General features: G+C 41.4%; 1 protein-coding gene across 4 annotated transcripts in view; it reads right to left on the bottom strand.

Moving 5' to 3' along the window:
- Positions 1–23,759, bottom strand: part of FYN (FYN proto-oncogene, Src family tyrosine kinase) — a 143,208-nt gene that overhangs the window by 22,200 nt on the left and 97,249 nt on the right. For 2 of the 4 annotated variants that reach the window (XM_051792200.1, XM_051792201.1), the window contains 7 exons: positions 19,344–19,601; positions 18,687–18,783; positions 13,889–13,987; positions 12,684–12,787; positions 8,326–8,475; positions 4,950–5,114; positions 534–713 (listed from right to left, as the gene is read on the bottom strand). In XM_051792200.1, the coding sequence (XP_051648160.1) occupies positions 534–713; positions 4,950–5,114; positions 8,326–8,475; positions 12,684–12,787; positions 13,889–13,987; positions 18,687–18,783; positions 19,344–19,590 (1,042 nt within the window). In that variant the 5' untranslated portion in view covers positions 19,591–19,601. Of the gene's footprint in view, positions 1–533; positions 714–4,324; positions 4,481–4,949; positions 5,115–8,325; positions 8,476–12,683; positions 12,788–13,888; positions 13,988–18,686; positions 18,784–19,343; positions 19,602–23,759 lie in introns of all 4 variants that reach the window. The other 2 variants (XM_051792203.1, XM_051792202.1) reach the window with 2 other exon arrangements.

The following is a 23,759-nucleotide window of genomic DNA, read 5'->3' as shown; positions in this document are numbered from 1 at the left end:
AGAAAGGCAGAGAGGAAGGGAAAGAATAATATGTGCAAATCATGTATTAAAATGATAAATGGACTGAAAATGAAGCTGTGATCTGAGAGCAAGGTGCATGTGACAGAACTCAGGACTGCTAAATGAAGAGACAGAAATCCTAAGCTGACAAGTAAACACTGAAAGAAGATGCTGCAAGAACTCTCCGGTGCCGGAAAAAGCTAGGATCTTGGGAAGCAGCATGTAATATCATCAAACCTAGAAAATGCACATCTCCCCTTGTCAGTGAAGTTTGGATGCTGACGCTGTTAAAATCACTTAGGCTGCACCAACTTCTCTCTTCCCCACCTAGTATAAATTTTCTTTGTGCATCAGGTTTTGAGCCCAATTCAGAGTGAAATTCATAATTCTTCTGAAGACAAAGGTGAATTTAGTTTCCTGTTCTCACTCTCCTTCCTCACATGCTGTTCATGCACCACACTGCACCTCCGTCTGTATCCCCAAGAAGCATCAATAAAGAAAAAATATTATCGAGCCAGCAGCTCTGGCTTCACCTTTACTCATGTACTCCGTGACAATATAGATAGGCTCTTCAGATACCACAGCATAAAGTTGGACCAATTTGTCATGTTTTAGCTTCTTCATGATTTGAGCTTCCTCTAAGAAGGATTCTGGAGACATAGTGCCAGGCTTCAGGGTCTTGATAGCCACTTTAGTATTTCCATTCCACGTACCTACAAGCACAGACACTTAGTTAGATTAAATATCTTCTCCTCCTTTTTCTGCCTGATGCCCAATGTAACCAAGGAAAAACCAGCACAGACATTTAATATAGGGGTTATTTTTTTAATTTGGTTTCCCATGCTGCCTTATCATTATATTCCTCCCATGCCTCCCTCATATTTTAGTTTTTTCTTTATACTGAAAAATAATACTCCCATTGGCACTGGGTCACAATTGCTGTTGTCCTACTCAATGTTTCCACTGATCTCCACAGAAACCTCCTCTGAGTAAGAAATGTGGGACTGCTGAAACCCATCTTCATGTTATCTGCAGCAATTACTTGCTAACAAGTAATTGCTACAGACAACTACACAGTTCCAGTCACAGATTTAGATAACAAAACTGGTTAAAACCAGAACTTCTTATTTGCAAGACATTTTAACATTTTGGTTTTGTTCTGTCAGAGGAAAGAAAAATATTTTAAGAAAAATTCCCCAAAACCAAATCCTAAATTGATTTGATTTTAGAAACACTTGTGTTCCCAAACTGAAATACAATTTTTTCCTTCCCCTCCTCATCTCCAGAAGCTGCTGATTGAAAATGAGGTGGTTCTTGTCTACTTGATCTTGTTCTTTACTTGTGGTCAGCACTGAAATGGACAAGTTGCATCATTTTCCAGTCATCAGCTACCAAGCCTTCTCTAACATCCGAAAGCCTACACAAGGACTTGGAGAGAGCTGGGGAAAGCTGTCTCAGGGCATTTCACAAGAGATAAGGCTTCACTCAGGTATTTGCAAAGGGAAGAAGGAAGACTGGAAAGAACTGGAAAGAACAAAACCCCAGAAGACCTATTTATGATAACAGTGGGTTGGGTTTTTTTTGGCAAGGGTGGGGGTGGGGGGCTAGAGGGGAAGGGAAAGAAAGAAAAATTAAAATGGGTAGAAATATCACTTTTCTAGTGCCTTCTGGTTGTCCTTTGCCCAGACTTGCCAGAACCCTGCTCCAGAGTCAGGGCTGAAATGGCTTTGAATGGGACCTGTGATCTGTTGATAGGGAGCTGCTGTGTAATAAGGGCAGAACAACACTAAATGACTTCAGGAATTAATCGCACTGTGTAAAAGTTACCCCTCTGCACTTAAGCATGAGCATAAGCAGAAAGCCTATAAAGTCCACAAAGGCTCTGTCATCAAAAAAGGTAACATGTAAAAAACCCGGTTTGTCTTCGCTAAAAGTACATGAACATTTAGCAGGGCTCAGCTGCTGCAGGGGAAATGGTTAAGCCAAAATAACTTCATTGTGAGCTTTTGCAACCTGCCAGAGCACAAAATGGGCCGGGTCCTTTCCTCTTCAAGTGCTCAGATCCCAGGTCCATCTTGTCTAGCTGAGGACAGGGGAGGAACAGTGGAGGAGCTGCTGCTCCTGTGTCACGCATCACTTAAAGGGCAATCCCAAATGTCTGGGTGGGGGCTGGAGGCACAAATTAGTCAAAACCATGCAGAGCAAGTTTGTTTTCATTATGCCTTGATTTTCTGCTGAGTGTCACTGTACTGTCAGTGGAGTAATGTGCTGAGCTACCACCTCCACTACCCCAGTGCACTTCAGGAGGACTCTTGAGGTCTTAATTTCACTCAGTCCTCCAAATCAGAGCTGAAGCAGACTTTGCTTTAGTAACACTCCTATGTAAGCAGGGAAGGATGCAGTTTTGCCTCCTAACTTCAACCACAGCGGCCAAAATCTTTTCTGATGGGTGACAGGGAGTGTGTTTTGTCTGCAGTCACTGAGGCTCTGGACCCCAGCATGCCATCAGTCACAGCCACTCTACAGAGGCACCGCAAATTATACGAACCAGGAATAAAACCACAGTTTCACGGACACCAGTCTGGCATTAACAAACTAGGATTTTACCTGGTGTGTTAACAGGATTAACTGTGTACTATCTGTTTACATTGCCTTAATAAAAATTCCAGAATTCATTCTGTTACCATGAAGTGTTTTCAGCAGGTCTGTTTTTAAATACTCCTATGAATTTCTCTGGTTGAAAAAAGAAAATCGAGCAAAAATGTTAACTTATCCTCTCAGCCCAGATTAGAGTTTAAATTGTTAAGTTTTCTTGTTGTGGTTTGGTGTGTTTCTCTAATAGAAAATTAGCACGGACTTCCCTCTGAATTCCTCCCATATGTAGTTCATTACTACTTAATGTATTTTTTATTAATTTTTACTGTGTTAATCTACTCCAGTTTGGTAATGCTTCAGGGCTGTTAACATATTTTTATTATACATTAAGAAACATAATGTCATAATTGTAATAATAATTTTTGCATTTCTGACAGATATTTGGTACTGGTACTTGGCCCTTTATTTCCCAGAGCTGATTTTTTTTATTTTTTAAAATTTGTTCCTTTAACTGCTATATCAGTTTAAGATCTACTGCACACAAAGCTGACCAATAAGCATTATCATGAACTGGAAACTTGAGCATGCATTCAAGATGGAGAATAGGAAGGTGAAACTGCAGTTATCTGGAGATGCCAACAGAAAACGTATGCAGCTTTCTTCGCAACAGGTCAACTGCAATTCTGTGAGATTCTGTAACTTTCTATATTTCTAGTCTATAAATTCTATAGATTTCACAGACTTGCTGCCGTGCTCCTTGCTGTAATCTTGCAATGGGAAACAGCTGCAAGAACCAAGGAGAACTCACTGCCTTTACATACTTCTGTGTCACTGCAACAAAAAGTGGCCAAACTGCTCCACCAATTTTTTCTGAAGAAACAACACATAGTGATTCTTAATTTGAATTAGTAATTTTAAAGAGTCTATATAGAATGCAATTTGGCACAAAAATTGAGCCGCCTCTCATGAAATGGCTACTGTATTGTGTTTCAATGCTATGGCCATATTAAGATTTATGCACATTGTAAGCTGCTATTGTTTTATACTCATTAAAAGAATGAGGCCCATGGGGCGGGGGACGGGGGTCAGTAAGTTTAGCTGGCAAGTGTGCAGAAAACAGAATGTCAGTGGATTTGGAAAATGTCAATATTTCTGGACTTCAAAGTGGAGGTTCAGCTGGGCCCAGCAAGTTTTGCCTCTATTGTCCCTGCTCTCTATATCGAGTTACTGGGTTCTGCTGCAGATACAAATTTCAGACTTAAAGAAGTGGATGCATGGGAAAGCTAGCTCGACAATATCAATTTGCTGATACTTGTCATTATTTTTAAACTGGAAGAGTGGATGGAAGCATTTTCAGGGTCTGATCCCATCAGTGCTAAAACACATGATGAAAGAAAAATGTCTACTTACCAGATTAGTTTCTGGTTAACAATTCTGCCTTAGAGGTTTATCATAATTCCTATTTTAATATCTAGCAATTGTGTAGTTACCCAAATAAACCCAATGCAATTAATGCAGTTTAATGCCTGAGCCTCTCATACCACTGTGTGCAAGTGAAAGGAACCTTCCCCACGGATTAATGTATTTACGTTTGACTGTTTCAGGCAATATAAACTAACATTTCATACTATTCCGATCTTTTAGCTTTAAGATCTCTACTTGAAATGTTTATTTCTGCCAAGAGGGCCTTAAAAGATCCATCCAAAGCAAAATATATTCTCTGCCTTACCACGCCACACTTCAGCGAAACACCCCTGACCAAGCTTCTGTTCCAGAAATAATGAATCACGTGCAACTTCCCATGCATCTTTAGCCAATCCAACAGTTTGTGGAGTATTATTCGTAGCAATCACAGTTAAGTTAAAACACAAACCATCAGCTTTCTCTATAGGAGAGGAAATTAATAAAAAAAACACACTTATAATCCAAAATTATGCATGCATTGAGAAAGATGGAAGGTGATTTGTTTTTCAGAGTTGCATTGAAGTTCATTTGCAAACACTGGGTTTTGGATACTCAGGGTAAGGACTTTTTTGTTAGCTTGCAGAAAAAGGCTTCTTGGTATAACTAATAGATTACTATGTGAGCCTTGATTTATTATTAAGACAGAGGCAATTTGTCAAAATCAAAACCTTCCAAGAAAACACGGTATTTTAGTTTTCTTTTGCCATCAATTACAGTGAAAGTTGAAGATTAAAGAATTTCAAAGTCAAAGACATGATTCTAAAGCCATTTTTCCTAACATTTTGAGCATTACTAATTTTTTTCTTGAGGGTTAGAGTGTCCTACATCTTCACCTTCCATCTTGCAATCCCCACAGAGAGCTATTTTAGAATAATTATTTTGCTCCATACCCATCCATACTTCCCCAAACTGCCCATTTCCCAGTCTCTTGATCAACTGTAGGGATTCTCGTGGAATTTCCCAGACATCTTTGGTTTTGACAGACAGATCAGTAAGCCTTGGCATTCCTTTATGACAGGGGACTACTAAGCGGCAGCAAAGACCTGCAGCTCTCTCTGATGGAGCCAGAAGTGAAGCCAACAGCAAAGGAGAGGAAAGAAAAAAAAGTGTGACATAAAACAAAAACAGTAAGCATAAAAACAATGCTACTCACAACAGCTGTTAGTTGCATACCACAAAGCATCCTGGAAGATTAGAAATTGAACACTGAAACATGTTCATTTGAGACAGAACAGGAAATATTTTAGTCTCTGCTTCCACAGCCTGAAATAGAAGGTGACTGCCAATGCTTTCTCTCATGGACTCAGAATTTCCCTTCTCCCACAATGCTGCATTAAGATAACCTCATAAGAAACTGGTTCACCATAGTACAGTATAAAAAAAATTAAAAATTATCTGTAAATTACAAGCTGGATTGTTTCTGTGCTGAGCAAAAGAAGAGAAGATTTTTTTTTCTGAAAATCACAGCAATGAAAATTTGCTGGACTTCTTGTATCCTGGGAAAAGGTATTTTCTATATTCTGCTCTGTGAAAAGGTGTTTTTGTAGGTGTCATGTAAAAGACTTTTCCCGAAATTCTTTCTAGAGCAAACCTTTATTGGCATATGCAGCCAGTCCTACATCATTTGGGCAGGTTCATTATATTGTCTCTTGGAAAGCTTCACAGAAGACTGAACTGTGACAAAAGTCACACAAGATATTTTAGCAGGAGTAAAAACAATTACATATATATATAAAAAACCATATGTATACATACATATTGATGAGTAGTATATTACGCTGCACAAAGCAGACTACAATATAAAGCTTGCACAGCGACTTGTATCTTAAAACACGTAAAGCAGAGCAGAACAAGGTGAGGAACTGCAATTGTATTTCAGACTCAAACATAGTCTGTATTCTTCTGTGCAAGATTTCTTTTCAGGCAAGTGAACAGTTTGCCCATAAGTTGGGCAAGCACTGAAGCTCCTTGCAACACCAAGCTCTACCTCATCAGCACAAATGTTGTGTAATGGTGGGGGAATCCCTACAGACACCCTGACCGTGGACCTTGTTGTGTGTCCCGTAGCAAGACAACAAAGATCACAAAACAGGGAAGATTAGCCAAACAGTTGACATGTCTTATTCCAAGATAATTCCAAAGGGAACATTAGGATAGGGACTAATCAAAATACGGATTGTATCTTAAAAGTTTCCTTATGAGTTTGGACAGCTGCAAAAAGAAGCTGGAGGTTTTTAAGACCTCCTTCTTTTCTTTAATTTTAAAAAATAGCTTGGCATGTTGGTGCTCCAGTTAAGTCCAGATGGCACAAGAGCTTATGCTTGACAGGCCAGCTTTTTGGGATTGGGGGAATGGTGCTTCAACTTCGGACGTGCTGTCACTGGACTTAAGTCTGACAGCAGGACACTCTGGGGATCTCAATATTTTTCATTTGTACATCTCACCTGTGAAAGCCCAGACGTTGCAGTTAGTTTTATATCTAGGTGAGAAGGGGCTGGGATAAGAGGTGAGTATGGGTAATAAGGGTACTTGGCAGGGCAAAGAGAGCACAGTGCAGGAATGCCTGTGCTCTGTCTGCACAAAGGTCCACTTTGTACATCCAGCTCCTGACCTAGGACTGCTTACATGAGAACAAACTGCTCACTCCACCTGGGTAGCCTGGTTTCCAACTACCTAAACAGGAGGGGTCCTCCAGCCTGGACAGCTGTGGGATGAAGACTGAGGGTGGGTGGCCATGAAGGGTGTCCTGCCAACAAGGCACTGACTTATGGTCTCAGCAGTGGTTCTTCAGGAACCACGCTGATCTTTGCTGAATCATTTGGCATCTTTGAGCTCTCCCTAGAATTAAATCTGGGCACTCACAAGGTATTGTGGCTAATCTACCTCCCACAATTCACAGTGCAAAGCAGGTAGTTAGAGGCAGCCTTTATGTTTCAAGTCAGCAGGGGCTTGCGTGGAGTGAGGGCTCCTTGTTCGCCTGGATCTGGGAGACAGCAGATGAAACCTCTAGAGTGTTGATCTGTACCGTGCCTCCAGAGTTACCCTATCTGGATATTACTGATTATGCCTCTGTGTTGCACAAAAATGGCTGTTTCTAGATCTATTTGTTTCTGCATCTTTGCATGGAAAATATACCACCCAAATAAGCTGACCAGAGAAAACTAAAAGTTGACATATATCAACTGGTATAGCGGGGTTGAAAATTATCTTTCTTACATGTGAGTTTTTATGCCTCATTTAGCTTAAAGTAGAGTCACCAGAAACAACTAGAAGTTCTCCCTGGCAGGATGTACCCATCAGAAACTGGGTGGAGAAGACAGCCAGATGTCTAGTATGAATAGCATAAGAATACAGCAGACAGAATACAAAGAATACAGAAAAAATGCCCCACAGAGAAGTTGACTTCCCAAGTAAAAATTATGAAAAGTTTTTGAGCAGCAAGCATTTTGGGTCATCTGTTAATATTATGAAAAGCTAAAGTAAAGGAAAAAAAAAACACAAAAAAGCAAAATAATTCAAACCACAAATTTCTGTTCAAAAAGAAGCATGGCAGTCTTCTGTGTAAGAACCAGTTGTCCTATGCAGGGGCTTAGGGGCCTTTAAAGTTGTATCTGTTGTACACTAATCACCAGTGACAGCAGGATGCATTTTTGGGTGGAATACTGCATGCCACATTTTAATTACAGGAATGAAAAAAAAAAAAAAGCTTGGTGGGTGGACACAAACAGTATGCACACAGAAACACCCACATTGCCTCATTTGTTTTTTAAATTAGACCAATTATAATTTAAATGCTAACACTGTGCACATTGAACAAAATTCAAGCAGGAAAATTTGACTCAGGTAATATATGCAAACCTTTTGGTCATTGCTTTCAGTGACAATTCCATAATGCAATTCCCTATTTGCTTTATTAGCAATAGTGTGCTGCAAAATGGTACATATTAGCACTCACTTATTCACAGGGAATTCATGCTTTGAGATGTGCAAGTCAAGTTCAGTAATTTTGTTTGCTTAGAAGAAGGAGAGCAGGCAAAACCTTTACCTCAGTAAGTGTTAGGTTTTAAAGGCTCTGCCACTACACTGTGAACAGCATTCAAAGCCATTTATAACTGCAATGGGAAAGGCATAATGGAAGATGCACTACAACAACCAAGACTCATAGCTCAAATGACTCTTTAGGGTATCTTACACATACATCAGCTCAGCAGCAAACACTTTTGTTTTAAAATACTTCAGAGTGCCATGTATTATCTGAAAAATTACCTGAATAATGCTGAACCAGCTGCTGAAGAGTTTCAAATTGTGCCCGAGTTGTGATATAATATCCACCATTGTCAAGTTTACGAATCTTATAATGTTTGACATGATCTCCTTTCATATCATCCCAGTCTCGAATAGACAGGGAATAGGCACCTGTTCCAAGTAAAGGAGAAATCAAAAATTGTAGTTAGCTTTTAGTCACAAAGATTTTGTTTCCTGGTCAGTTGTTACAAAGCGAAAGAGAAATTGCTTCCAAAAAATGCTTACCGTACCCTGAAAAAGAACAGAATTATTTAACAGAAGGAGATGAGTGTCAGAGAGATCTTAGGATGTTCACACCACATTCCTTTCACGATGTTCTAGAAAGAAATTGGGACTTCTGGATAAACGAAAACTCACATTTTAACATTTACTGATTCAGGTTGCTAAATTTACTTTTTCTATTCTAAGTTTCAGGTTACACTGGAAATACTACACTTAATGTAAATGACAGTGGCTGGTAAATATCAAGTTTTCATAGGAAGCACTGGAGAAAATGACTTCATACGTGTGTAGTATTGTTACCTAGATGGATACCAAACTTCTTTATAAGCATTAAACAACCAAATAAGCATACTTTGTACACCATAGTCTTCTGAAGGTGATACTAAATGAAGACTGTGCACCAGGAGATCTGCAAGAACTGCATGTTTTACTTCCCAAATCCATGCAGGGGCTTTAGAGCTTACTAGTGGGACTCAGACGCTGAAGCACAGGGATTAAGTGCCATGTGAGATGCCTCAGGACATGCTGCTTGGCAGTTTTCCCACAGGCTGTCACATTTTTCCATCCATGTTGATAACCCTGAAGGCATTTCAAATGTCTCTGGATACTCACGACCAGGCAAAGGAACCTCAGTAGTTTTAGGTGTAATGGTAGCTTCTCTGCAGGTGGGCTATGGGCTTGATTTAGATGCCCACACATAAGCTTCTGGTGCTATTTGGGCAGCTGAATGCCAGCCTAGTTTCTATGAGTGTTATGGCACTGTGGTGTCTGTAGTCATGGGCACTTGAACAGAACCCCAGCTTTCTGCTGACTGTAAAAGGAGCTCAAGCCACCTACGGAGGGTGTTGCACATTCAGGTGTCTTACTTGAAGGACAATCCTATTCAACATATAGTGGCACACATGTTGGTTCTCTACGGTGTCAAAAGCAAAGCCACTTTTTACAGCATAATGCAGCTTCTGAACAAAATCATGGCCATTTCAAAGGCAGTGGAGAAGACAAATCTTCACTCATGGCTCAGGCAAATACTGTGTTTACTCAGAGGAATTCAGGCATTAAAAGGAAAAGAGGTAACTGGCAGCTGCAGAGATCTCAGGAAGGTCCCTTCCAGAGCCTCTGCTACTTTCACAGGTAACCACGTCAGCTAAACGCAGGAAAGAAAAACCACGAGCAGACAGTTTTGTACAATGTGAAAGGTGACCCTGGTGTAAGATCTCTTTCCTGGATATCTCCTCAGGAAGAAGCTTCCTTGACCACATTAACTTGCAATAGGTTGCACTGGGGAGTGGCTCACTGCCGAGGGAGCTGTGGTGAGTAAAATGTCTTTACCCTGACTCCAAGGACTTCTCAAATTCCCTATTGTTTGCCTTATATTTGGGAGGAAAAGAGCCAGCACTTAAACAGATGATTCTGGTTTAAGCAAATGGGAGGTACCCTAAAAGAAGTGACGGTGGGGTACTTTTTTAAATATTTTATTTCTATTTATTTATTTTGGTGGGGTTGGAACTAGATAATCTTTAAGATCCCTTCTAACTCAAGCCCTTCTGTGATTCTACGCCTTCTAAGTGTAGAAAAATACTCCTTGTTTAGGACAGTTTTCTGAGGTCAGTAGTGTTACTGAGTCAGTACACCTCAACTAGTTCTCTCAACTCTTTTTCAACTAGGAGTTCAAAGCTTCTTGAGGATCTGCAAGCACGTATTGTGCATGCTTTGTACCACTACTCTGGGTTGTACATTGTCAGCTTCCTTTCAGAATTTTCCAGGCAGTGTTCTCCATGTCCACATTTGTGAGTTTTGATTCACTGGCAGCAGCTGTATTTTCTTTAGTCACGCTCCCTGCCTATCTGGTCACTCTTTTAGATTCTTTAGGAAAATGTAAACAGTCTGTGGCTCCAGGTCTGCAATCACAGCTGCGTGGGTGGCCCTCTGTGGACCCCCGCTGACCTCAGATCAAGTTGCAGGACTGGAGCATTAGTTCAAATCCAGACAAAAACAAGAACCAAGATGGATTTCATTATTCATTTATTTAGGCTGTTGGTTATTTATACTACATGTTATTATCTGATGATAAATTCAAATATAAGAGATATACATAATAAAAATTTGGGATAGAAATATGACATTACAATATATCATACTAATTAATTTAAAAAAACCCCCAAACCTAAAACCAGATAGCCTTGAAGAGTGGCTATTGAAACCAGGTGAAAGGTTATACAGACAAAAGCTGATGAAGTATCTGGGTAGTCAGGCATTGAAAAAATGAAAAGCCAGCTCCATCTGATTTATTTTGGAAGTAAGAAGAGAAGACAACCCTGATCAAGGGAGGTTAAATTCACGCTAAAATCATCTACAATGATACTTTTTAACATGATCCCGTATAATTTTATTATTGCTATTATTTAAAGCAGAAGGGACAATTCTAGGTCACAAAACAATTCCTGCCTCAAGCCCAAGACAACTAGCTGGAGTAAAGCATTTCAAGAAGACTAATGGCAGAACACACCATTTAAGGCCACCCAGCCAATTTTTTTCTCTCTCATGAACAACAAGCTTGCTGTTTTCTTCTAACAACATACTGAAACACAACAACGATGAGAAAGGAAATAGGCATTTTTGACAAAAACCATGCATGTTTGGTTCTTTCCAATGGCTTTGAAGAAAACTTAGCCTGAAGATGTAGAAAGCCTTAAGTTCAAATGCAGAGAAATGAAACTTGTTGCTCTAAGTCCACCCATGATGAATTACTCCATTTCCCCAATGCTTTTGTGTCTCACAAGAACACAGAAAAAAGCCCTGATTTAGCTAAGTAAACAGCCCTGCAAAATATATCCCCTATCACAGTATAAAAAATGGGAAAACCAGACTAAACTGATAATGTGGTTTAGAGAAACAGTGTTGTGTTTGTTTTTAGGATCCATGGCTGCATATATGAGCGAGTTTTTAAACTTGGCACAGAGTGGAATAAAGACTTGTTCCTCACACACATCATAGCAACTGTTGGTGAAAAAAACAGGTGGAGGCTATTTGCAGAAAAAGAGCAAGTTAGAGCCTGTCTTGCTCCTGGTGAGAGTGCCTCACTGCTCCGTGAAGCATGATTAAGTTGTGTGGTGACAAGAAATTGGCTGTCTGGAACAACAGCCTGTCTATTCAGATTTTGTATCAGAAACAGTCTTCAGAGTTATAGGCAGCAAAGGAAGAATCCAGTGACTACAAGAGTCAAAAATGTAAAACTTACAATTTTAGATGACAGAATGCAGCATCTGAAGATAGATCGGGTAGAGGGGAAGTACTGCTTCTCTCCTTTAAACCCCTTAACTAGCCATGACTCCAGCACTTTGCATGCTAAGTCTAGCTGACAGTGTGCTCTGATCAAAGCACTGACAAGTCAGTGCTTTAAGCACATGAACCATCATTAGACTTCAGAACTTACATGGAATTAATTCCAGTGACTTATGCCTCCCACAGCTTTTGTTTTGGATTGCTGATTAATTGAGAAATGGCCAGCTTTGTTTTTACTTAGTTCCAGTTTTCTCCTCAATAGTTATATGAGTTAGAGAGATCTTTTCATATATGTGAAACTTTTGAAGAAGATGTTGACAGGCCTTGTGAACAAAATGTAAAAGCAAAAATAGCACCCATCAAGAAAACTGGAACTCCTTCAATATTTTTAGAGGGAAGGAGGAGAATACATCCTTCCACTTGACTTCAACAGAATAGATACAGTTGAACACTTCATGAATATATTAATTAGAAATATATTCAAGTTTTTTCCCTGTTAATATGTGAATTTGAAATTGCTACATAATTTTTTTTCCTTTTCTTCCCCCACCAGCCAAGGATACAGAATTTCAAAGGATCCCACTGTGTGACTTGCACTGCAGATACCATGGGTTGAGCATGACAGAGGTTGCACTTTGGTTGTTCTTTGCTTTTAACACTCATTCTAAGACCTAAGATATCCAGACATCCACAAATACATGCAAGATGATTCTTATCCCTACCTTCATACCACTGAAAATGGTACGTCACACACTTAGCGCAATTTTTCTTGTTTATTGTCTCATTTGTTATCAGAATAACTTTGGCCAGCCTACCTTTGGTAGTTTCGCTTTCCCGGATCAGGAAGGTACCTCTGGGGTTTCCAAATGACAGCAGCTGCCTCTCGGCATCTTTTCGGCCAAGTTTGCCAAAGTACCACCTTAGGGAAGCATCAGAAATAGTAAGACAAATGCCACATAGCATTATTAATTAGTGTCACAGATCTCAAACATGGAGGATTATTTGTGGAAACTATGGTTACTCAAGTATAGTCAACCATTTTTGTCATACTGTGTCTCTTAGCAGGGTGGAAAGCCAGTGTGACAAACTGTGTAGTAAATGTTGCATATGTTATGCAGTAGCACTTTGCACTAAGCCTGTAATCAGTAGTTGCTGAGAATGCTTGCTTGGTATCCTACGAAAAAGGTAAGACTTGGACAAACAGAAACCAAGACTTGGTGGATGGAAGGAATAGACAAGGTAAAGGGCAGAAACCTGTGTGGCTGCTGAAGAGCAGTATTTTTACAGATGTTGCTATAAGCTACATATTTGACTTATACAGTGATGTATTAGTAGCCAATATTTTTGTTGAAGTACATCTCTAAAACCTCAGCAGAAGGACCAGATGTAACCACTTTACTGTGGTTCTCTATGAGGCTTTCAGAGTTACTGCCTTTTTTCCTTCCTGCAGCAAATGGGTTTTTTTGTTTCGCAATCAACCTGAAGTGCAGACTACACCAGCACCTGCTCAGCTGTATAAGCTCCTCCACTGTATCTCTTATTTTGGAAATAATATGGATACACACATCACTCATTTTCTTTGCATAGATATGTTCTCATTATGCTGCCTGCTGCATGTGTTGTAGGCATCCTACTATCGTAGGATTTGTATTTGTTGATGCAATGCGCCCTCTTTAATAGACATGCAGCTGACTTGCACACTAATTGACTCAAAATATTTTTACAAGTTGGTTCAGGAAAAGCAAGGGCACCTTCTGGTTAAAGCTTGAAATTAGTCGACACCTGAAAAAAGGAAGCAGACCTATGTTCCTTTAGGTTTTCTTCCTTTGTTTTGACATTGAAAAAGCACTGAGCTTGTGCTTCTTTTGTTACTAATTACCTAATTATTTATCAGTGCGGTTAAGAACTGGAATAAACATAATGTAAGTAATCTGAAAAATCACTGCAATTAATCAAAACCAACTCCTCACACCTACTTATACAGCACTAATGGGTCTTTACAACAAAAAAGAAAACATACTCCTCTGCTTGGATGGAATCAACTGGAGCCACATAATTACTGGGAATGTAACCAGTTTCGCCTGTTGTCAAGGAACGGGCCTCCCACCAGTCTCCTTCCCTGCAGAAACAGAGGTGAGGAGAAGTGAGAGTGAGACACAGCTGTAAAGACAATGATCTGACTTTGTTAACTGTGTGGCATAAGAAGCCACAGCAACTCATCTCTTTATCACCAGCATGCTTCCAAGACTGCTGTTCATATCTAAACCCAAATAATAAACATATTTCTTTACACCTGTAATTATTTCAGCAGTGATTAGTAGTGTAGCCTTCCAAATGTAACATAATGGCATAAAGAGGCATAAAAGCCCAGTAAAATCAGGTTTGTGCAGGCTGGATTTGGACTAGAATACTGAAAACTGTCTCCATGGCAATTATTTTAATACAGACCCTTGAGAGAGCTTATAGGAAAATTGCCAAGATGAATACTGTGTGCTGGTTTTGGCTGGGATAGAGTTAATTTTCTTCATAGTAGCTGGTATGGGACTATGGTTTGGATTTGTGCTGGAAACACTGTTGATAACGCAGGGATGTTTTAGTTACTGCTGAGCAGAATTTACACAGCATCAAGGCCTCCTGTCTCTCACCCCACTGCATCAGCGAGGAGGCTGGGAGTGCACAAGGGGTTAGGAGGGGACACAGCTGGGACACCTGATCCCAACTGATGACAGGAATATTTCACACCATATGGTGCTCTACTCAGCATATAAAGCTGGGAAAAGAAGAAGGAAGAGGTGGGGATATTCAGAGTGATGGTGCTTGTCTTCCGAAGTCACTATGAGTGATGGACCCCTGCTTTCCTGGAGAATGGTTGAACGCCTGTCTGCTGATGGGAAGCAGTGAATGAATTTCTTGTTTTGCTTTGCTTGTGAGCATGACTTTTGCTTTACCTATCAAACTGCCTTCATCTCAACCCATGAGCTTTCTCACTTTTACCGCTCTAATTCTCTCCACGATCCCATCAGGGGAGGGAGTGAGAGAGTGGCTAGGTGGGGCTGAGTTGCTGGGTGGGGCTGAATTGCTGTCTGGGGTTAAACCATAACACTACGTCACAGCACATTCACTGCTAATTTTAAACTTCTATGAGCATAATTAACCTGAAACCCAAAGATATAAAAAAGCCATCTATCAACATGGCATTTCAGATGGCTCTTAAGGAGCACGCTTCATTGACTTGATTCCCTCTGCTGGCTACCTGGAGGAGGTATCTGAAGTAGCAAAGGACTAGGCTGCTTTTTCAAATACTTACAAAAAATATTGCAGAATCACAGAATGTTCTGAGTTGGAAGAGACTCACAACATTTAAATGTGAAGAGGTTCATACAGGAGTATCTTAAGGCAGCGTTCCGTAGGCTTAGCATGAATTTTTGTCTTAGACTGGTGTGCACAGTGGGACCTGGTACTGCCTTTCAGACAATGTGTGCTGCTGTAGGATGTTGTCCTAGTTAGAACAGCTGGGACCAGTTCATCACTGTGTGGGTGTAACCCAAACTGTGTATTCTACACCCTCCATGCCATTTACCAGAAACTGTTAACCATAGACCACTTGCAGCAGCTGCCCAGAGCACACCTGGCCCCTGCAGGCTATAAACTGGGTGTTAAGAGGCCTGTGAGATAGGAGCATGCTCCTGTCCTCACACCCATGACTTACAATCACTCATTGTGGAATTCCCCACCCTGGGGGGAGATACTGGGCACTCCTGCCTGAACATGAGTGTATATAATCTTGGGGTCTTGGGACTTCTGGTACCATTCGTTGGATCCAGAGGAGGACCAGAACCTCGACTGGACTGCAACCACCACTCTCGACTGGACTGTGACAGCACTCTCACCAACAGGTTTTCCCTTTCCTTTTACCCTGGACTCAGGGGGACCACGTGGGGCTCAGCACAGGGGCCAATGAACACCACTCTGTTCGTGCCCCAGGGTGTTGGGTTATACATCTGGGTTTTGTGGGTTAAAAGCAATTGTTTGTCTATATAATTGTATTTATGGTATTATTTTTATAAAATTGTAACTCTGACTTATTGTCTCTTTGGAGTTGGGTTCATTTCTGCTGCTGGTTTACCTTTAAACCAGCACAGATGTGCAGCTTTAAGAGAAGTTTATTTTTCAGCTTTTTACAGGATGCAATGATTTGGGACTTAGCAATTTGTCTTTCATTCTCAGCACCAGATTCACCAGTATTTAACTCCTACCGCTAATAATAAGCATTTTCTTTTCTATTTCTGGACTGCTTAGAAACTCTTTCACAGTTCCCCTCTCTGTAAACCAGAATTTTGTTCACTAAATAAAGCATTATTATCAAATGTGGCCAGAGAATTCAGCCTCTTCTGGAAGCAAGCAGTTACAGAAAATGCACTGTCTAAGCTATTACCGGCAAGAAAGGTTGTGACAAGGTGGGTTCTTACTTTAAATTTTCAACTCCACTTTCTTCAACAGTTTGAAGGAGCATGAACTCTAAGGAAAACAACTAAAAACCAGCTGTGATTAGTCAAAAAGGAGCTTCTTCCAATTTTACAGTTCAAAAAATGTGAAGAATAAATAGCTTTTGTAGAGGCTGGCAGTTGACACTATTTTAATACACCCTGTATGAATTACTATGGCAGACAAATAGCCCTATCTGTTTGCATCCCTAATTTTACCAGCTGAAGTGCTAACCTTTCCCCCATATGCTGCTGTAGAATATTTCTGAGACAATATGCTATACTGTGGTTGATAAATTGTACCATTCCATTTCTTCTCCTTACTGTACAGAGAGTCCACTAGATGGAGGTATTTTGTCATATCTAGGGAGGGGAAAAGAAGCCCTGTAGATGATCACAAAATCAGCAACAACCCCCTCCGCTTTGATAGAGAAGCTTAAATCTCTCAAAGCATTGCCAGAAAGGAGGAATGCAGGCTTTTTTCACAGCTCTTAATTTTAGACATGCAGCTGAAGTAGGAGGAAATTAGCCAGTGGGGCTAGACAGGGTGTGTGGGAGTGGCGGTGGGGATGCTGGGCATAGCTGAGTGTTTTGGAGCCCCAAAGTCAGACTCTGCTCTGAACCACTCCGCAAGTACCTTCCCCCCCCCGACTGCCTCTAGTATAATTTCTGACTTCAAATCATGTATGCCATTTCAGGTATTGCTGCCCTGAATGTTTACTTCAAAGCACAAATCAAATTTGTTGAGCACTAAAGAAAAATCCAAATCCCTCCAAAAATTCCAGACAAACTAGTTTTATGGACATATATGCTTTCTGTTTGCAAGCACCATTGGCAGACACATAAAAAATGGGCTTTCATATAATTTCTGATACAAGTGAAGAGAGGAAGCATTCTTAAAGAAACACAGCCTTCTGGAGGTCCCCAGCCTGGATGTCACTACTCCAGGAGTGTGGTTAGGTCCATGTTTAAATGCAGAGCTGACTACAATGGATACTGAACTTCTATAATCCTACAGAAAAATCAGTGGATGTTTGGTCTTTTGTTAGAAAACCTTCTTCCAGGCAGTAATTACCTGCACCAAAATGCATGTGCTGCAGCCATTCACATGTAGGAGAATCTCTCTGTCTCACCGATTTCAAGGATGATTGCCCTGCAAGCCCCTGTGAGCATCCCCTGATTTCATCAACTGGCATATGTATTTATAATGTGTGGAACTTCTTCTTGTTTAAGTTATAGCATAGTTTGTACAAGGTTAGGAAAGCAGCAGGCAATGTGAACAAAAATGGATGATATGTTAAAAAAGGGTTTGTTTTCAAGCACTGATTTAGAAGTAGAAAGGTTTTAAACTCCTTCTCCCTTTACTAATCATAACTGAAGTTTCCGTGCTTTCATCTACATCAAAGCCCTTCAGCTTCATGAAATATTCCACAGAATTACCTGATTTTTTTTAACTTCAATGCACATTGAGCCAACTCCAACCCTGCAGTTGTTATATTAAAATTAACAGGAGTTGCACCGGGGATGGATTTGCCTCATTGTCACACAGTGTAAGAAAAAAAGAGACCAATATTACAAAGCCTTTAGAAAGTGACATTGTTGTTAACCCATTTTTACTTCTTCATGATAGCAATACTGAACATAACACAGAGCCTGCCACTTTATGTTCTTAGCCAAGAATTACAAGATGTTCAGATATAGGTCAGTAGCACAGTGAATTTTAGATGTTATTTTTAAGTTGCTAAGGGATTTTTTTTCTATGGGCAGTTGATAAAATTAATTTTAACTTGATGATTTCCAGGATAGAAGTGTGGTTTTCATGTCAGATGCAACTGTGCAATGGTAACAGAACTTCCTAACATGTTCTGACTGCATGACCTACCTTTAAGAGGAAAAAAATGCTTTTAAACCTGGCACGCAAGTCTGGATAGTGCCTCTTTTGTGAATCAGTTTTTTACTCATTTCTATGTGGAGATACTTGCATCAGATTGCAAAAAGTGTTAGTACCTGCCTTGCAGAACTTCTGCGGCTACTGGTAAAGTACAGAGCTGGTAGTCTCAGTTCTGAATGTGGGGTTACTGTAAAATGTAAGCAGTGAATCACACAATCTCACACTTATTTTTGAAGTAAAGCTGCATGTGGTTGAAGTTTTTTTTTCCCCTAACAATAAAGCACTTTGCAAAAGTGCACTAAATGCAAGGACAAGTAAGTAAGCATAGAGTAAAACCCCTCCATATCTTGAATATCCAACATCAGATTTTAAAAATAACATAAGCAAACATGATTGTAAACATTATAGGTTCGAAAGTATTAATTTCCCAGCCTAAAACTTACGAGCTGTTAAGTATCTGGAATTTTTCTCCTTTGTGAAAACTCAAGTCATCTTCTGTTCTTGCTTCATAGTCATAAAGTGCCACAAAAAGAGTTACACCTAAGGGAAAAGATAGGTGCGTTATACTCTATCACAAAAAGCAGGAGGGAAAGGAACCTGGAGAGATGAGGTGGCTAGCAACATGTAAGCTACTCAGGTTGCAGAAGAGCAAAATAAACTAAACCCTCCTACTTTTTGAACAATCATTCTAATTCCTCTTGTCTTACGCAGCCGGCAGGCACTCCACCTCCTTCACTCCATACAGTCACAGATCCCCAAATGGGCAAAGGGGGTTTGAAGAGAGAGTGTAGACACAGCCATGCCAAGTATTTCCTGTTAACAATTTGAGGTGGCTCAGCCCACACTTTCCATTCCCTGCTAGAGCGATGAGGCAGTTAGCCAAACTCGGTAAGTACACATAATTTCTCACCTCCCAAGTGAACTAGCACCTGCAAATTAGCAAAGGTAAGGATGAAGACTCAACTCCACCCCTACTTCAGTTCTTTACACTGTTTCATGAAATAACTCTCCCCAAAAGCAGCATGCTGAGACAGTCATGTCTCTGCTGTAGGCACGATTGACACTCACTAAGAGAACTAAAATAAAACTTTCAAACTCACCTGTTCCTCCTCTTGTACGCAGGGTCCCTGTATGAGAGGAAGAATTGACTCCACCAAACACAGTAAGTCCTTGGCCTCCTGTGGCATGGAAGTTGTTGTAGTTTGGGATTGAAGTCACACCAAAGCTAGGATAGTGCTGTGGAGTGGGATCTGTCCCATAGCGGTAGCCTGAGCTTTGAGTTAAACTGCCATCCCTCTCGTCAGTCAGTTTTGTTGCTTCTTTATCCTTACATTGCACACAGCCCATTATCTAAAATCCTAGGAGAGGAAGGGAAGGACAGGTGTTTATATGTTGATGCTCACCAGGTCTCCCCCAAACACACATATGATGAGGCTCAAATTAAGTTCACTGCTCAAAAGTTAAGTACTTTGAAAAAACCCTGCAGTGGTTTGAATATAAACAGCAACATGTTGGAAAAAAGCTCACACAAAATCTCCCTTTTGGTAGTTTCCCACTCATGCCTGGGGAAGAGGTCCTGCCTGCTCTTAGGGTAGTGTCAGATCTCTGCCAAGCCCTGCCAGGCAATAGCTTGCACGGTGGGCAAAAGAGGATGAAATCCCTCTTGCTCGCTCTTCACCAGGAGGGTATGACTGACAGGCAAAGGACTCAGCCAAAAAAGTGCAGCTTGAGGTGTTCAAGTCTGCCCCCCACCACACAGAATGAGGCACTTGGCTCATGGTTCATATTTGACCTTGCCAACTACCCAGGAGCAGACTTCACCTAAAGACAATACAATCTTCTTTCTTCCATTGCTGGAGCTCTGCATGGCAAGCAGAAAAGCAGTCATGGTGCACCAATAGTTATTACAGCACAGGAAAGTAGTAGGGAGCTATTAGAGGACAGAACTAAAACAAACTGAAGGCTAGAACCTGCCAATAGCAGAAGGTGGGGCTGCCAAAGGTACACACATTAAGAAACTAGAGAAAGTCCCAGAAGAATTAACACGTCAAATGAAGAGCATCTCAAAGGCTGGATCCCGGAAAGGATGAAAACAAGAGTGTTTGAAAAGGTTGCTCTAAGTTTTTTTAATTCTTATATCCTCTTGTTCCACACACTCATGGGGCATTACCAGAGCCTGGGTTAATCTCTCTTAATTTTAGGTCCTGTCTCTCTCTACATAGAAGGAGACAGAGGGTGATTCACCACATCTTAGAAGCAGTCCTGAAAGGAGGTCAGTCCTGTTACCTTTCATCTGCTAGCTCTAACATTTTATAAGCCATGTGCTGGGGTTACCGAACTCTTTCCTATTGACTCAAGCTGATCCTAGGCACAAAACCTGAGTTTCTGAAGCTGGGTGTGATTAATCTAGGGAATCAGATATTTATCTGGATGCATCCTTGATCTGAACCAGTATAGTGACTCTTTAGATGTAACCTGGTGCAAAAACAACATACTCTAAACACTGAGGCTGGAAGAGCAGTAACAAAAGAAAATCTTTAAAAAACTAGACTTACTAGACAAACTTTTTCCAGAATATATAAATAGACAGGGAGAAAATGTGGAGAACAGAAAAAAAAAAGTGTAGTGAAGTGCATTTTTTTTGCCCCATATTTCTCTTTCAGACTTCAGCCCATATCTGTCACTTAGGGTAAATAAAAAGCCTATGTTTTTTTAAATTTCCTAATTTTTCTGTAGCTGCCAGGCTGGTTATTTTCTATGCCTTACCCCAACATTAACACAGGAAGTTGGTTTTGACAAATTCATGGGATTCAGAAAAAACATGTTTCATGAGTGCTAATGCTTGAAAAATTATGCAGCAGCTCCCTGTTTGTTTGTGACAATCCACAGTCTTGATATCTGTTTCCTACCTCTAACCTTGCCTAATTAAAAAGCAGAACACTTCTGTTGAAGTGTATTCTCTAAAATTTGCAGACACTTCCAGTTATTCTACAAGCCTGTTCAGAAAAACAAGCACCATTTTGGTTGGTCAATGTGAAGCCCATCCACAAGAAGGGACGGAAGAAGGATCCAGGGAACTACAGGCCTGTCAGCCTGACCTTGGTGCCCAGCAAGGTTATGGAACAGATCATCTTGAGTGTGGTCACACGGCACATACAGGACAACCAAGGGATCAGGCCCAGCGAGCACGGGTTTAGGAGAGGTAGGTCCTGCCTGACCAACCTGATCTTCTTTTATGATCAGGTGACCCGCCTAGTGGAGGACAGAAAGGCTGTGGATGTTGTCTACCTGGACTTCAGCAAAACCTTTGATACTGTCTCCCACGGCATTCTCCTGGAAAAGCTGGCATCCCAAAGTCTGGACAGGTGCACTCTTCAATGGGTAAAAAACTGGCCGGATGGCCGGGTCCAGAGAGTGATGGTGAATGGTGTTGCAAGCAGTTGATGTCTGGTCACTAGTGACATCCCCTAGGGATCAGTATTGGATCCAGTCCTGTTCAATATCTTTACAGACGATCTGGATGAGGGGATTGAGTGTACCCTCAGTAAATATGCAGACAAAACCAAGTTGGGTGGGAGTGTTGATCCGCTGGAGGGTAGGAAGGCTCTGCAGAGGGATGTGGACAGGCTGGACTGATGGGCTGAGACCAATGGTATTAGGTTCAACGAGACCAATTGCCAGCTCCTACACTCCAGCCACAACATCCCCACACAGCACTACAGGCTGAGAGAAGTGTGTCTGGAAAGCTTTCCAGTGGAAAAGGACCTGGGGGTGCTGGTCAATAGGCAGCTGTAGATGAGCCAGCAGTGAGCCCAGGTGGCCAAGAAGGCCAATGGCTTCCTGGCTTGTATCAGGCCAGAAGGTCCAGGGCAGTGATTGTCCCCCTGTACTCAGCCCTGGTGAGGCCACACCTCAAGTGTCTGTGTCTGTGTCTGTGTCCATTTCTGGGCCCCTCACAATGAGAAAAACATTGAAGTGCTGGAGCAAGTCCAGAGAAGAGCAACAAAGCTAGTGAGGGGTCTGGACCTTAAGTACTATGAGAAGAGGCTGAGGGAGCTGGAGTTTTTTAGCCTGGAGAAAAGGAGGCTTGGGGTGACCTTATCACCCACTACAACTACCTGAAAGGAGGTTGTAGCCAGGTGGGGGCTGGCCTCTTCTCCCAGGCAACTAGTGACAGGATGAGAGGACATAGTCTTAAGCTGTGGCAGGGGAGGTTCAGGCTGGACATCAGGTGTTCAAGAAATGACTGGACATGGCACTTAGTGCCATGGTGTAGTTGACAAGGTGGTGATCAGTCAATGTGATGATCTCAGAGGTCTTTTCCAACCTAAATGATTCTGTGATTCTGAAATTTTATTGCATTTCCCTTACCTGTATTGCCTGCAGTTAGCACGAGTCTACCCTCCCTTCCTCTAACTTAAAAGTGCCCTTTTTACATTTCTTTTTTACCTTGAAGACACCATATCCACTCAGCAGGGTTCCCTCACCAAAATGTTTAAGTTTTTTCAGGAGAACAAGAAAATGGACTCCTGAGTCTGCACTTGCAGCGAGAGGTGGCACGTGTGGGTATCCCTCAAGAAACTAAAGCAACAGGACAAGGGAAAGGGTTTTGCAGCCTGGAGGCTGCAAAACACACTGCTGCTGCTACTGCTGTGGCAGCTGTGTGGACCTCCAGCCTCTGATCACCTTGGAAGCTGTGTTGGAACTGGAGGTGCAGAGTACTGTGCATGCCCAGCACCAGTAGTGACTCCAGGTGAGCCCGCAGGGACCACAACAGGTGCAGAGGTGGCCCAGCTGGCTTCATATCTATCAGCTGTGAAAAACTGCTTGTGGAGATAACATCTACTGCTTTTACAATTTCAACAGCAGGATGGTCTGGCTCTGGAAACCCTTTGTTTGGAGATGTCACACAGAGGTGAAGTTTTCCTGGTTCCTCTCAGAACCAAGGAGTCTCACGGGCAGTGCCAGGAAGTGAAGCAGGACCATATGGAAGACAAGAACCCCGTGTGGTGGTGGCTCATCTCACTGCTATAGCACGGGCAGTGTCCAGGAGGCTTTGGGCAGGAAGGGTTAGTCTGGGACCCTCTGTGAAAGCATGGCTGTGGTGTACAGAGAGTAAAACATGGGCAAAGAGCAAATGCTGCATGGGAGATACCAAGAGAGAAATCCCAGCTCAAAAGGAAAGGCAGAAAGAGATGCTGACTATCTGAACAGAGAAGAGTGAGCCATTAAATTAGACTGGTTAAAAGCTGCAAGTGCTGCAACATGCTTCACCTTAAAGCAGTGAAGAATCTCACAGCCTCTTTGATGGCTTGCAGGCTTATGTCCCTGTGAAATTCTATCACCTCCTCCCTTTCCCCTCCCAGCTCTGTTTCTTCTCTTATTTTTCCCCATGTGCTTCCTTGGAAAAAAGTACAAAAGAAAGAAAAAAAGAGATAGAAAACATGAAATCTGGGAGAGCAGTGGGAGGGAAAGGAGTTTTCTTGTTGCTCATTCACTAAGATTCAGCTGAGCAG

The sequence above is a fragment of the Manacus candei genome, unplaced genomic scaffold (genome assembly GCF_025592945.1).
Source record: "Manacus candei isolate 608988 ecotype Guabito, Panama unplaced genomic scaffold, ASM2559294v1 h1tg000034l, whole genome shotgun sequence".
Taxonomy (NCBI): Eukaryota; Metazoa; Chordata; class Aves; order Passeriformes; family Pipridae; genus Manacus; species Manacus candei.
The sequence above is the reverse complement of the archived record's forward strand: the minus strand, read 5'-3'. Positions and strand labels throughout refer to the sequence as shown.